The sequence below is a fragment of the Nothoprocta perdicaria genome, unplaced genomic scaffold, assembly GCF_003342845.1.
Source record: "Nothoprocta perdicaria isolate Ctin4 unplaced genomic scaffold, notPer1 scaffold_189, whole genome shotgun sequence".
NCBI classification, from domain to species: Eukaryota; Metazoa; Chordata; class Aves; order Tinamiformes; family Tinamidae; genus Nothoprocta; species Nothoprocta perdicaria.
This window is the reverse complement of record NW_020455082.1, coordinates 920724-936983: the sequence shown is the minus strand read 5'-3', so window position 1 is coordinate 936983 and position 16260 is coordinate 920724. Positions and strand designations below refer to the sequence as shown.

The 16260-nt window shown below is 43.8% G+C and overlaps 1 protein-coding gene across 2 annotated transcripts in view; it reads right to left on the bottom strand.

Moving 5' to 3' along the window:
- AP2B1 (adaptor related protein complex 2 subunit beta 1) overlaps window positions 1-13285 on the bottom strand; it is a 65508-nt gene extending 52223 nt beyond the window's left edge. Inside the window, exons 1-4 of one of the 2 annotated variants that reach the window (XM_026037010.1) lie at window positions 13100-13285; window positions 12392-12497; window positions 10919-11054; window positions 9204-9449 (exon numbers count right to left, since the gene is read on the bottom strand). In XM_026037010.1, the coding sequence (XP_025892795.1) occupies window positions 9204-9449; window positions 10919-11054; window positions 12392-12497; window positions 13100-13136 (525 nt within the window). In that variant the 5' untranslated portion in view covers window positions 13137-13285. The remainder of the gene's footprint in view (window positions 1-9203; window positions 9450-10918; window positions 11055-12391; window positions 12498-13099) is intronic. The other variant, XM_026037011.1, reaches the window with a different exon arrangement.
- Between the last annotated feature and the right edge of the window lie 2975 nt (window positions 13286-16260).

The window sequence follows — 16260 nt, the reverse complement described above, 5'->3', positions numbered from 1 at the left end:
ATATATTTTACGATGTACATTATATGCCCAGCCCAACTGCCGGTGCAAACCTGCTAAAATGAAGATTTCAGGCATTATTTTCTGTGAGATTAATGCTAAGAACACCTTATCTAAAATCTTTCGACTCTTTGGATGACTAAAGAGGTTTATAATGCAGTACACTGTAAACAAGAACAGGGCGACCAAGAAATTCTCTGCATTGTTCCCATCACTGCCTGTCATTAAGCCAATATATTCCAAAGTCACTGCTCAAGCACAGCAATGTTGATTGCTTTGCATTTCACACCTAGAGGTCAGAGATAGGATTTTGATCTAAGATTTTATGAATTTCATTAGCTGAACGAGCCTTCTGTCACTGAAATCATTAGCAATCAGGACTGTTGTCTTCCTGTACAGCTTTAATGAGTAACTTATTAAGACTGCTGCTTATTCTTTTCACTACTTAATTTGCCTAATTCCAGAATGGTTAATGTGACACTCAGCATAAAATTGAAGTAAAAGATGGCTTTAATTTCATTAAACTTGAGAAATTTAGAAGCAAAGACAAGCCATAAAAGCAACTTAGGCATTTGAAGCCATTACAAAAAAAGTACTTATTGAAAAGAAGGTTGGGAGGAAACCTTTTGAAGTAATTAAAAAAGGAAAAAAAAAAGATAGGACAGAGAGAGAGGGATAGAGAGAAAGTCAAAGCACCACAGAAAGTGACCTGATAACTGTACTAAGAAAATTAGGGAGGAATTTTGGCAGACCGACCCAAACTGGCAGGCACTGCCGAGTTGCAGTAATTAGGCCATGGGATGCTGCAAGCCCTGGAGGGAGCACAAGTTAAAGCAGCCGCGCTCAAGTCTCTCCTTGCAGTTTAAGGCAAATCCATTCCTGTGCATTTGCCACGAGCAGAGAACAAACAGATATGTTGTGCTGCTGACTTCCAGGTAGGTTTTATTCCTTTGGCAGGCTCTTTTTGGGAACCAGCAAGGCAATACCTGTACAGATAACCCACCACATAAGTGTAGGTTATTGCCTGTACTTACTACGTACAGTAATAAGTAGTTACTGTACTTAATTACTGTATTAAGTCATAAGTACTTACTGTACTTATTGCCACACTGGCTGGGAAAGGTAGACTCAAAGTCCACAACTACACCTTCACAGGCAATGGGCACGCAGGCGTATCTTCAAAGTTTAAGCAACACTGATTAAAGACAGAAAAAAAAAAACAACTTGCTGGCGATTCATACTGAACATATTGATATATTATGGTATGCCAACAAAAATAATTAGCATCTTCAAGGCTTTTTACATGTTGCAGCAGCATAGCTGAAATGAAAACAGATTTCAGGAACCAGTCCAACATAAACACTGGTTCCAGTATGCACGCTCACCTCTCTGCATGGGCGCTTCGCTGGCTTCATTACAAGAGAGGAATAGAGTTAGATGAAGCAGCCGCTGCCCGGCTCCACTCCAGCACACAGATATTCCTGCCTGGCTGACAGCTCTCACTAAATGAGCACCTGGGTGACATGCAAGCAAGACGGAGGGAGGGTTGTCCACATACTGGGATGAGGTTTTAAAAAAATCTGTTCTACATCCAGTTAAACCCAACTCAAGCATCACTGGGTTAAAAAAAAGGTATCCTTTGACAGTCCCATGTATGCCATTAGCAATATTTAGAAATAAATAATGCCATAAAAATCAGCAACATGTTACCAATATCCGCTGGCGTCAACAGATTTGGACAAAGAAAATCAAGGGTAAATATCAAGTCTTCAGCTCAGCTGGTATTTGTTCCTTAGTGAAGTCTAGCTGCATTAAGCTGCAAGTAGAAGGCACCAAGCGATAAAACAAGCTACACAGCATTTTATCTGACAGTACAGAGCAATGAAGATGTATTTGTTGGGGGAATATATTAAAAGTAAAGCTAAAGCATCTGGCATAGGACAAAATTAAAAAGCTAGATCAGGGAAATAGATAAATTTCACAGCTAAGGCCGTATCTTGTTTGAGGCAAAAAAAGGTACACGTAAGAGTGCAAGAGTTTCTTTAGCAGATTAAAGTATTCTTTGCTTTTCAAAATACATAACATGTTCAACTGGATGAGAAATCAACTGACAGCTGGATGACTTAATTCACAGATTGGAAGAAGAGACCAAAAGGACAAGAAGGAACCTCCAGCAAGTTCTCAGAAGTAACGAAAAACAGGTCAACCCACTAGTCCCATATGTGACAGAAAAGATGATCAATGACAAGAAATAACCTTAAAAAAGACAACCTCAGCCCTGCAAATTAATTCTGCATTTAAATCCAAAAACATCATGGCACAAATCTGAGACAAAAAAAATTAATGAAACAAAAAATGTGTAAATCACTTTCTTGAAAAAAATGATAAAAGAAATTGAATAAATAGGCTGTGTGTTACGTAACCATTTAATAAAAGCATGTATATACAGAATTGTGGCAAGGTGTAATGCCTCACATAGCTTAAAGACAGTATTCTTAAACTGCAAGTCCGTATCTACCATCAGTGAGAATCAGCCTAAAAAAATAACTAGAAAGTACAAAAGCAGAACAGATAGGAGATAAAATAATCATCGTCATTCACAGAGCTCCCTGGCTTGCTGATTTAAATCAGTTCACTCCGGGTACATTTGAACATTCCTCAAACGCCGTCGCAGCAACATTAGGTTGGAGCCAGTCGAGCGGGATGACAATAAACCTGCTTTCTGGCTGCAACTTCCCCCAAAACTCCGCATTGGTGTCACTGGGATGTGGGTAATTAAACCTCACAGGGTCTTTAAAAAAAAAAACAAAGCCAAAAACCCACTCTGATTAAATATTTAACAAAAAATAACAAAGAAATAAAGTTTTTAAAATCCATCTACGGACAAATCCTCGGCACCCAGAGAGCAGATCCGACGTCATGGAAAGCTGCAGATGTAGGAAGGCCGAGTTGCCAGTTATTCCTTCTGGCAACTCAAATCTTTAGCAAATGGTATAAAATACATTAACAAGGAGGAAAGGGGGTGGGTGAAAACCCAAGTGTCTGTCTGTCAACCCACCCTGAAAAGCTGGGAGGGCAGGAGGGGAGCTAGGCAGAGCTAGAACGTGGCACAGCCACAGCAATTGGATTATTTCACTAGCATCCCAGGCTAATTGGAAGTTAAACCAAGTGTGTAATGTAGTTAATGAAATACAACGTTCTGCTGCTTAAAATAGGAACCTTTCGCTTGCCGTATCACTAAAATGAGGAGGGAACGAAGAAATAAAAGAGGAAAAAATAAGAGGAGCTGCAAAAGGGTGGCCATCACCACGTACTAGAGGCACCACGGGCCGTTTTGAGCTTTAGAACCAAAGTGGGGCTTAGAACCATGAGTGATCAGGATGTCACTGGGTCCTGTTAAAAAAAGGACCTTGTGTTTGAGTTTTGCACCAGCAGAATGAGTGTGCTTGGAGGTGCCGGTCCTCCCAGCCCACCCCAAGGCCTGCTTGCCCGGGGCGCTTTGGGTGCTCCCGAGCTCCGCTAGGCGCTGCTGAAAAGTGTCACTTTGCAGCAGACCAAAGTCCTGGGCCTGCTCGCAGCTCCCTGGCCAAACCAGACCGTGTCCGATACATGGCACGAGTCCATCCTTCCTCTGCTGTACTAATTTCTTCAAGCACGAGAGCAAGCAGGGACACAAAGATGGCTCCAACACGAAGGGTTTCTCTTTGCTGTGGCTGAGCCCCCAGCACAGGGTACCAGGCTCTGCAGGAAGCCACGGAGGGGCTGCACCACCACCAGCCCCCTCCAAAATATCCTGTGGTCTGACCTCATTTCACCCAGCCTGGCTACAAGCTTTCCTTTTTTTCCTCTCTCTCTCTCTCTCCCCTCAGGATTAAGCACCTATCACGTACCAGGAAGGTTTCTTTCCCAGCTTTCCAGTAAGCAATTACACTTGCAATTCCCTTTGCAATTTTCCTTGCAGAGGTTCTCGCTGGCACCATCCAGTGGCAAGCAGGGCACTCTCCCTCAGGCAGGCTGTGCAGAAGCCAGGCAGCAGCTAAACAACATCAAAAATGTTATGGAGCCCTAAAGGGAAGGGAGTGGAAAAGCAGCAAGACATCATATCCACAGCATTTGGTGACAAATAGCGTTTGTCAATAGCTAGAAGTGTCTGTTCTGATTTAAAACGTAACATCTAGACACATGTCAAAAAAATTCCACAGCACCTTGATTGATATTAGAGATCCTGGAATGATCTATTCAGCAAGACTAACACTTGGGAAATTAGACACATACTGGTAGCAGTAATTGGAAAGCGACAGGCCTCTGATGGATGAATTTGTCAATTAAGCTTTATAAATGAGGGGTCTGCAAGGGCAGACACCGCAGCGCCACGGGAATTCACGTGCTGCCGCACACGCGCACTGCATCTCCCTGCCAGGCTGCCAGCACTGCTGGATGGGGAAGGCACAACTTCTGCTCAAGCTGCTCAAAACGAACGCTGCTCACGCACCTACCAGACCAACCATGTCTCGGGCACGGGCTTGAAACTCCCTCAGATCTCTTGGACAGCCTAGGAAACAACCAGCTGCTTCTGAGCCAGACACACACGAGTCTTTGCCTGGAGGAACACGCGGAGGGGCTCAGCCTGATGCCCGAGCGCACGGCAGAGCGTGGCTATCATCAGCTCTCATCAGCTCTCCATATCGATTTACAACAGCATCCTTCCCCAGAAACAGGCATGCATCGACGTGTTAAAAGTGACATTATTTGGACACCAAATAGACAGTAGGTAGGTCCACACAGCCCATGGAAGCACAGCAGCCAAAGAGCCGCCCTGTGGCAATTTCGGGGTGGCTGGCACTGGATGTCACAGTGACAAAGCAGCAGCACGACAGCGAAGGCAGCAGGAGCTTGCCAAGGCGGCCACGTGCACTGCAAACTGCATTTGCAATCCATTGGAAGCAGATTGCAAGGTATAGATAAGTTTATTCCTGTGCCACGTTTTCTTATAGCTGTGAAGAAAAAGCAACAACTCAATTATTCCCAATAGCAAGTAGCGTTGCAGAAAGGGAAATAAAGAGGCAAAAAGATCTCGCAGGCTGCTGTCAGCACACAGGGCTGCCTTCTTTTAACAGCTCGAGGAGAATCACTCCGAGCTTGCACCTCTCGATCTTTTGACCCCAACTGAACCAATGTCAATGTGGTAGACAGACTGACCACATAATTATCCTATGGATTAAGAATTACCCTAAGAGGTCAAAGAAGGAAAAAAAATAGTGGGAAAGGTTCTTCTATTCAAGTATTAGATCAGTAGGGCTTAAGATGGATTTCCGTTTGTGTTTTCCCACTAATATTTACATTCCTGAGGAAAGAAGTGCAGTGAGAAAAGCCAGAAGAGAGGTAGATACAAGATAAGGTGTCTAACTAAGCAGACTGGGTTCTGCTTTAAGCTGCTGCCATCTCGTGGTCTTGCTGTTCATTACCAGGGCTCAAAATCTGCAAAATTCCAGGGAGAAGATTAATCTCTCATTAGGGACTGGGGACAAGACCAAAACTTCAAAGAGCCTCTGGCCATCAGCAGCTATGCAACAGCCCTGCCCTTCTCTCTTCCTTATTACCTACTGCAAACGCTGGGTGTGAAGAATTTTCTACAGCAACCTGTCATCCCGTGAACCAGCACTATGGAAAAATCACAGAGTATCATCCTGAAATCGTATTTTGAACAATGTGAGGATCAGGAGAAGGGCATGCCTCCCGAGTTACACTGTTTTGAAGTTACCCTAAGGGGCATTTCTTACCAGTAAGTCCAAAGAGTATCGAGTCTGAAGTAGCCAGGCCCGAGCTTTATATTCACTCAAACACGGTTCTGCAGAGCTTCGCACAAGGAAGGGCAGAGCAAAAAAGAAAAGTCTATCTTAAGACAGATCTGGAAAGAAAATGAGGGTTGTCTTTAAGGAAAAAGCACTTAGCAGATCCCAAGTGACAAAGGGTAGCCACAGGCTCTTTGGGATCATCTGCAAAATGAGATAAAAGGTGCCATCCTCAATCAAGCTTCCACAGCATAACCACCCATCCACCAAGCCACGACGGTGTTCCAGGCCCATTGCCTGTGCAGGGTAAGATATCTCGGGCTGACACACAGCAAGCCACAATCTGGAAACTAGTCACGTACACGGCTCATTCTCCATTAAAAGCAATTAGAAGTTTGAGTTAATTCATATGGGAGCAAGTGCAAAGCTACCACAGTGATGCCGTGCGACAAGCTGGTGAGCTAGAAGACTCAGGTTTTGGTCCTTTAATGGCAACTAGAGCAAGTCCATCTGAAAGGGTGCAACGCTACTCGGGATGCAATCCTGCTCAAAGGATTGCTGGATTGCTGCAGTTGAAGCAATGACAGACCCTGACGACCAAAAGCCCCGATAAAGGGGAACATCTTGGTTTCTGCACATACAGCACCTTAGTAGAACGCCATAGCAATGCCCTGAATATTCCCAATCTCCAACATCATAATATGGTTATAAAAAATAAACCCCATATCGATAGAAATATCAGTTCCCAACTTACTGCCAATTGTACTGATCTCTGTACAATTACAAGGCAATCAGTAAGCCACAGACAGAGCAGCAGCCAGGCTGAATGGTTAGTGCTTGCTCACACACCACTGGTAACCAATTACAAAATCAAAATAAAACCCTCTCGAAGGCTATTTTTCAACAAGCATTTTCCACCTCTTGCCTCAAATCCTCATTTCCCAGATGAGAGACTAAGTGAGGATTTTCTATCTAAAAAACATTCTGCTTCATTAGGTGTCTGATGCTGCCTATTTCCATAAGTCATCAAAAGATTTATAATAAAAACATGAATGAGTTTAGATAACAGGTTGTAATAAGTTTAATGCACCATTTACAGAGGAACATGCAGTAGGGATAGCTGTATCTTTTTTTTTCTTCTCATTATCATTCTTTAGATTGAATTACTAATATGCATATTTGCTTAATAAAAGCTTTCAGGCAGGACTGCATTCCACCTGATCACGGAGAAATAGCTTACTAAAAACCAGTTTGCACAAAAACACAAGCTGTTTGGCAAACATAACTCCTGGTTATCAGCACCACCCTTGAGTTTCCCACAGAGAAAGCAGCAGTGAATTGGACAGTTCGACTAGAAGATGAATCCTTCAAGAGTGGACAGAGCGGACAACAACTGCACATTGTGGCAATGACTGTGCCACAAATTCCAAAGATGACTCAGGCAATAAGCTTCCCTGAAGGAATGCCCCTATCTACCAGAGAACTGCTACCAGATTAAATTCTGCATAAAATCAGCAGTTTTTAGAGTCTGCAAACTGACAAAACCTCTCCAAGAGCAAGAACACAGTGTCCTGTCACTATATGGGACACGGACCACACAGTTCTCCAAGCCTGCAGATGGGAAAACAAGTCACAGGTCTCTCCATCACTATTATTCCTCCAAGCTGCACCTGCCCTGCTGCGAGACCTCAGCTGCAGGTGGAGCAGGGAAGTGCTCCATGAGGCAGGGAACACGGTCCTCTTGCACCACAGGGGCTGTGGAGCCGCAGCTGATGACCGCAGCCCCAGAGGAGCCACCGGGGAGCTCATTAGGTGTGTTGATGCTCATTAGGAATCCTTGGGCTAATTTTGGTGATTTATTTAGCCAGCCCTTCTGTGTTTCTGTCCTTCAGTATTTCTGCCCTCCTCTCCATCTATTTATGCTAGTACTTAACATGCTTTTGAAACAGATACCATTGCTCTCAGCACAGATGACGGTTCATTTACCAAAAGCTAGTTCTTGAGATCCGTGAGCAGAAAGGGCACACAAAACATTATGAATTTCTGCTCAAATACTGCTTTTCTTCAGCCAAAGCTCCTCAGCTCACATCCACATGGCTGTAATCAGCAGAACAAAATTAAAAAGTTGGAACCAAGCGTAGGAGAAGCACAGGTTATATTACTGTCCACAGTACACTCCACTGCTGCCTGTAAGTCAGAGATCAAGGGCCAGTGTGAAACCAAAACAGCCCAATCAAGACTGTAAGAAACACTCATTATGAAATTTTTAAAAGCAGGTGTTCTCCTTATGCCTCAAAATTGCCTAGATAGAGAGATCATCTCCAAGCAGTCATTAATATTCATGTAGAAGCGTGACATAATAAATTCAAGGCATATAAAGAGAACAGCTTGCAAAAGAGTCTCGTACCAGAGGCAATAGGTACCTATATGTTCTGGTTGGCACCACTTCTCACAGATATGTTCCTGTGAAAACCAGACACCCTCGGTTTTACTGTCTCTAAAAAGACACGAGAAAAGTAATCAGCAGGCTTCAGTCTCCTGCTAGTTAGGATGATATTTCACCATCTGCATTTGATTTACACAGAGATGCCTAAAGTGGTTATAACAGGTCAGCAATTTGCTTACTGCAGCTCGATTCATGCACCAATCAAAGAACTGTCAGATCTAGCCTAATAATGTTAGATTACATCTTTAAGCAGAGTCAATCAGATGCAAGCTCTTAAAAAAAAAAAAAATTCTTTTTTTGCTAGAATTACACCGATACCTGTATGCTCACTGAATTCCGGTGCATCATCAGAAAAATACCGACTAAAAAGATTGTGCACTGCAGCACTTAATCCATTGTCCACTACCCTTTAATTAAAAATCAGTAGTGGAAGAAGCCTGGTGCAGAAACTGACCCTTTGTCACTCTTAATGATATACTGACATAATAGGTAATTTACCCCTGTGAAAATCTAAGACTGTTTTCGATCTCCACCTCTGCTCTGACAATTCATTTAACTTTATTAAAAACATCAGCATTGATTTTCTCAGTGATTATACACCAATGAACTTATGCAGATTACTGACTGAAGTCATCAATCCACTCATTCCAAGAGCCAAAGGCTACAGAAGTCAACAGCTACAAGCTGCCACCAAGGCAGCGGCATCCAAGATTCCTCATCCTGTTGTTTTGACTCATCAGCCAGGCCAGCCAGAAGGTGAAATTTCAGCTGCAGCACTCAAGACAGCATCCAAGCAGAGTAAAGCTCCAACAGATCGAAGAATAGAAGCCAATTCTCTTCAGGAAATAAATTGCCCTCTAAGCAACACATCCATTATGGTGCATCAGTAGCAACTAAAAAAACTTTATGTTTCTGATTACCTGTGCATTACAAACACAAGCAACGTGTTGGAAGAACATATACATTACCATGGGATTGGAGTCTGCAATCAGGTCACGCAGAGAATCCAGGAATCCTTGGTCTTCCACCATCTGGGCATTGATGTCATGCAGCTTTGCCACACACACAGCTGCGGTCTTTCGTACATAGGGATCCTCATCCTTCAGACACTTGCGAAGAGGTTCACACAAATACTCGGTGATCTTGTCCACCCTGATGCACCCCATCGTACGGACTGCCAGCGCACGGATCAGAGGGTTTGGATCTTCACAGTCCTGCAAGGGGGAAGATGAACATGCAGTAAACAAACACATATGTCTAAACAATGATATCTTCCCTGTGGCCAGAATCGGACTTTTCTGTTCCCATGCCAAACAAAACGCCTTCTCTCTGATTACACACTAAAAAAAAAGGCATTTATTTCCAACTACAGATAAAAGGTGGAATTTACTGGTTCACAGAAACATTTGGTATCAACTCAAAATGTTTTCAGGCTATAACAGCTTGTAAAATGGCAAAGCTGTGATCTCAGTGCCCTCTGGTTGACCACAGACAAAGCTGCTTTCAACACAATCTAACAGCCAAACCTAAAGCACAGCTAAGCTAGAGAGGCATCTCTCTCCCTCCAAAGGCTTGCCATGGGCAGCTTTCAGACGGGTTTAGCCTTTCTGGTTTACAGGAGCATTAGAATAAAATGAGAAAAGTCAGCAATTAAACACAGTGCAACAGTCATCAAGGCCAATTTTGCACAGACACAAGCATCCCTCATGTTTGCAACACACAAAGTACTAGCCCAAGGCACTTCAGTCTAGAGGTGCTTTTCTCATGAGAAAAACAAGCAGAAGCAAAAATAACACTTTTTATCCTTTGCACATATCTAGTCTTCATACAACTACTTAAATAAGTAGCTTTTACAGCTAAAATCTTAGCCTATCACATCCAATCCATCTACATCTCATCAAACCTCCTCCTTACTCAACTTACAAAAATATGGAGGCAGAGTGACTCACAAACGCATAAGCTGCATTTACCTTCCACTGTTTAAAATTCCTATAACCATAAAACACCTGAATGTATCAATATTAAAGCACATGAGCAAAGCAACATATCTTACCAATGCAAACAACAGCCTGAGCTGTGACTTGCATCTGAAATGCTGAGTTAGCACAGACTAGTGCCAACGCTCTCTTTACGAACACTTGTCCCTCATCTCGGCACAACAGACACCAGACATTTCCTTGGAAGGAAAAGCAGGGAGCTGGAAACTATCAAGTCTGTTTATTAACCTGTTTTAACAGGATTACACTTTGAAGATAAGATAGAAAAAATATTCTTTGCAGGACCCTGCAGATGGACGTAGGGCAATTCTCTCTAATCAGAACAGCAGGCCATAGATAGTAAAAAGACTGAAGGGGGAAAAAAAAGCATTCTCTTGGCCAAGGACAGAAGCTAGTCTCCAATAATGATAAGTAAAACAACAGAGGTAGCTTTTCCTGGAGCAGGCGCCCTCACAATCACTTACAGGGGTAATCACTTACTGCAGGTAAGTTAGAAATGAGATCTAGACTTGCTGGATTCAGCTGGCTCCTGCGAGCCAGCTTATTTCCTGCTCCTCTACAAGCACCCAGAGACTCCTGCACAAAAGCTGAAACTACCAACAGCTCAGAAAGAGCTAACGGATAAAGGAAACAGAGCGACAGTCACAGCACAGACCATTTTCGGCTGAGCCTTAGGAGGAAATTACCTTCACAAAGCTGTTGACAGCCATAATGGCCATATCGGGCTGGCTTTTGGCGTAGTTCATCAGGTACAGGTACACCAGCTTCTTCAGCTCCAAGTTGTCAGTCTGCATGCAGTTCACAACGTCTGGAAAGAGTGAACTGGACAGGGCAGAGTGGAGCAAGAGTAAAGGGAAAGCAGTGAGGTTACATGGTGAGCAAAACGGTAGGAGGAATAGCAAGGAAGCCAGGAAATCTGGAATTCCACTGTAGCTATTCCACAGCCTAGTAAGGGGTCATTTTCCTCCCAAAACACTTTGCAAAGGATTTTATAATAGTTTAATCATTAAATCTCTTTTAGGGCATTAATATAAGCTAGTGCCTGGAACAAGGAAAAACAAATGCAATTTCCTAATGCTGTTGTAATTGTGGAGTTCATTGAACAAGAAAACTCTATCATGCCAGTCTTGGAAATTAATCAACAACAAAACAAAGATGCTTAGAAAAATGTTCTGATGGTGCAGGACAACTGATTCACAACGAGCCTGCCAAATTTCAGCTCGGTAGATTGTACAGCAATTAGGAAATTAAATAGGGATAAACTGAGTTGCAGGAAAATATTAAGCAGCAATCACACAGTGCAAAAGAAAGGACAGCACATGTTCCACAGCACATCTGCAGCTCTCAGGTATGCTGTAGAGGTCTAAAAGAAAAGGTCAAATGCTATTGACAAATATATATATATTTGCATATTTGTTCTCCCTGCAATTCATCTGCTCATTCTTTCTTCATCAAGTCATAATACTAAATCTGTAACTTTGGATGAATTTCTCTAGCAGAATCTACTGTCAGGAATCCATGATGACAGTGACCTTATTGCAGAACCCAGTAATAGGGCAAGCTGGAAAGAAGAAAATGTTTGCTCCAGCAAGCCTCGCCGGCTGTCTTTAAGACAGTAAAATTTACTGTAGCAGCTTTGCAGAAGATAAATGGCCCTGTCCTTTAGCAACTGTGATGTAATCTCAAAGAGTAAGTTTTTAAAAAAGATTCAAGTTTAAGATGTGCTTTTACCTGCAATGGCATTAAATTATTTAAAAGAATGATAAAGAAGAACCAATTTCCCCAAATTAAGACTCCAGCTAGCAAGTAGATCAGAAACATTGTCTACAATGATATCTAAAAATGGCTGAAATCTTGAAAGATTTTTAAATAAAAAGTGATAAGAGGCACCTAGCTAAACTGGCACAGAAAAAATTGTTTTATTTGGCTTTCTGTAACAAAAAGGAGCTTGAAAAAAAACACTGTGTACTGAGCCTACCATAAGCCAGTACACATCCAGTCTCACTACCCAACTCACTGAGGTGAAGAACTTGGATCCTGTGACATGGTGTCTCCCTTCTCCCTGTTGGGGAGCCTTCCAGAGTCATGTACCTCGTATGGACACTTAGGAGTCCAAGGAGAATCACAGTTACTACAGGTGAAAGAAAAGCAGCTTTTACCTGACATCCTTTCCTACAGTCATGGCTGCAATAACCTTTTTCACAGCTTCTTTTCTCTTCTCTTTCTTTTCATTATTGAGTTCCGCTTTCAGTTCAAAAATCTCTCCTGGAAGAAGAGAAAACAGATTGAAACTCTTGGAAAAGAAAAAAAATGGATGAAAAGTATCCAGACTTTCTCCCCATCCTATATACACATCCCTAGATTCTTTCATCTGTGGTTACTGTAGCATCCTACACTGGCTACATGACGACAGAACTATTTCCCTTGCAAAACTAGAAAACTAAATTCACTTAGTGTTTTGCAAGGTTTAGGCTGAAAAACAAAGTTCACAAACAAGGATGATGAAGCTGTCTGCAGAGTTAACCTGCCTGACCATTTGCAAAGAAATTCTGATAAATTAAAAAAAAAAAAAAAAAAAAAACACCCCACACACATCCATGGGAGTTTTTCTTTTCTTTCCCTTTTCAGGCTCTTGCTCCCATAAAATTGGTACACTAACAAAAAAAAACTCAACAGCATCAGTTTTTTCTTCTGTCACCATGTGACCTATTTTTGAAGTTTCTCCCTGGATGATTAAGAGGAGAAATAGGGACAGAAATAACAGAAAATTTAAAATTCTTCTGCAGACAGTTAAAAAAAAAGCTGTGTAAAAATAGTCACCACCACCCCCAGGAGCCTCCAATCCACTGCATTCATTTAACCCCGACCTTTTTTATTGGTTGTGAAGTATTTGGAGTCCGTCATGGTTCCGATTCCTTAAAACACCTGAAAGAGAGAACAAACAGTCAAGGAGCATCCCGAGCTGGACAACAGCAGTCTGCAAGCCCAGAACTCAGAGGAAGAACACTTGGTGAGAGCAGTAACACACGGAAAGAAGGAAATGCTTTGCACGCACAGGTTCCACAATATTTCCTCTGTACTAGATGTTATTGTCCGGAAAACCGGTGGATTTAAAGGATTCAAGTGAATAATGTCAGGGAAAATAAAAACACCTATTGCAGATAGTCTAGAAAAGCAGCAGTGTCCACTCCAGCTTTCTGATTTCAATCACAAAGGAGAAAGACCGTTTTAACTGCCTATAACGAGGAGATCCTGACGTGTTCCGCAGCTGTCTTTCCCCTGGGGAAACAATTTCATTTTCCCCCTTCAAAAAAAATTTTTAATATCCTGATTGCAAGTGAGAATACACATTTCAGACAAAGGAAAATGTCAACTCCCCCTAACGACACATTTTTATGTTGCATCTTGATGGAAAGAACAATTAATCCTACTTGCAGCACCCACCCGGAGGCCTTTGATTCCCCCCCCCCCTTTTGTTCTTCCGAAACCCTGGGAAACACAAAGCTTTTTATTTATTTATTTAGAAAAGCCACCACTTTTTCGTTCTCTCAAGCTTGAAATTGAAATCTTTCTTTGCCAAGATATTTCACTCCACCGCCAACACACACACAAGCTTATTAGTTTTTGTGCTGCGCTGCATTTTTGTGGACAGAACTGAAAAATGCCTGTGGGCCAGCAAAGTGCTTACCGAGCTGCACAGAAGGTCTCACCAGCACTTTTTCTGCACCACAAAATCAAATTATTGATACCTCGATTACAGGGACTGTCCAAACACAGCAGAGCGCCATCATTTCATTTGTGCAATTGCCAGGTCCATGACAGACATGACTCAAACAATTGCAAGTATTGGCTCAAAAACAAGCATAGGAGTGGGCAATTTGACTGGTTTTGATGCCACCATCTGCAGCATGGCTAAAAAGCTATATCCTCCAAACTACCCAAAACATGCTTCCTCCGATCTTTTTATTTCTTTACCTACTTTTCCCCAATTCCCCTTTTCTTTTAGACGCTATTATCTTTAATATTACCAGCAAAGTTGTGAGTCACTCCTCCCCAAGCGCTGTTGCCTTTTGCCTCCAGTCCCCCAGGTGCTGCTGCCTCAACACCCAGAGCACAAGCCTGCTGCCTTGCAACGAGCTCTGACTCTTGGCACTTTCCTTCCTCTTCCTTCCACCAACCCCAACACCAATACTGGTGTTCCTTCCACCAACACTGATATTGCCCTTCTTTTCCTGACCACCCAACTCATTTTAATACGCTGGAATTACCACCCCATGAGTGGCAGCTGAGGGGCAATGGCAGCTCCCACCACCACCTTTAACGGGTTCTGCAGGGCGGCACTGCAGAGCAGTCGCGATCTCGTCCAGCTGCCAAGGAAGCAGGGCAGAAACGGGGCTGGTTGCTTCGCTCTGCAGAGCTCCTGCCTGCTCTGGCCCTGCGGTTACCTCTCCTCACCCAGTATTGCCCAGACTGGCCTGAATTCACCCTGTTTCTGCTCCTGCGAACGAGAAACGAGCTGTTCCTGGGAAGCGCTTGGGAAGGTCACTTCACCTGCAAGGGAGGCTTCTCTGCAGCTGTTCTGGGAGGGCCACGCGAGCCCCATCGCAGCACGGTGACGTTTCCGACGCAGCCCTGGCTCCGGCGGCTGCTTCCGAGCGAGGAACAGCCTCATCCTGGCAGCAGCACTACTGCTGATAGGGTCCCTCGGACCCCAGCCGCGCTCTAATGACAACTTAAGGGTTTTCATCTACCAGAGGATGTGGCCCGACACCACACGACAGGCATCCAACAGAGCCCACGGGCTGCGGTCCGGTTGCACTGTGCGAGTCTCTGTTGTCTGGCATTGTTTTCACAGTGACCCACAGCAGATTACAGACAATAAAAACAGAGGAAAAAGGAAAACAGCACATTATCGCCCAGCTGCACAAAGCTGCCCAGCAGAATCCTTGCTGAATTTCACAATTATAGTTACACTCAAAAGCAGAGTCTTTCCACTAAGTGCAGATCATATCATCAGGAAACATGGAGAATAATCATAAAAACACTCCAACTTCAAACAAGGGTAACCACAATAAATGTATTTGCAACCTCTGTTCTGACAAACGTAGAACAAGGTTTGATTTACTGCAGCAAGAAACACAACTATCATTTTCCAAGTGCCACACTGGAGAAAACTCCCTTGCTGCAGGCACCAGGAATTTGCTTCGTGTATGCCCTAGCTCGCTTCACAGGTTTTTAAGAGACAGGCTGATAACAGCACTGAGGATAACCTGGTAAATAAACTCTGCAGAGCTTACAGCAAGTCCCAAGCGAAGGCCAAAACCAAAGAGCAAATTCACATATAGCAACCTTTCAAATAACTCAGGAAAATCCTGTCTTCCAGGATACCAGTTACATTTGAAGAGAGCAAAGACAATTTACAGCCATGCCACAAATAACCTTATGCTTTTGGGGGGAAAAAAAATCTAAGAACGGCTGCCCTTGCCTTCCAGCTGCTCTGTGCCCCTCAAATCCCCCCTGACGTGAGAACACGCAAAGGTGCTTAAGGTGACAGCAAGAGGGTCCTGTTCTGCCCCCCACTACATCGCCCCAAAACAATGGAGCACAGGAATTCCTCCGGAAGCTCTGGCAATGGTTAAGGCTTTAAGCATTAACTTGACATTTAAATGTAGACCAAACCAAGAACATGAGTCAATGAGAGGACTAAGGAACCATCAAACCAGAAACACGAGCAGCTTCAGCCTAGAGCTGCAGAGACCTGAACCCCCCGCTGCCCAGCGCCAGCCTTGCCGGGCGCAGAGCGGGAGCGGCGACGAGCTGGGTGCCCCCGTGTCACGGCGGGGCGAACAGGAGGTTTAAGGTCCCAGCTCAGCCCTGACACTGGGCGTCCCCTGGAGCCACCGCAGGCCCCTGTGCCCCACGTCCCGCTCCCGAACGCTCCGTGTTTCCCATGGCCTCCCTGCTCCTCGGCCTCTCCAAGGGCAGCGCTGGCTCCAGCACCAGTCCCCCCACCCCCCGTCCTTGCGAC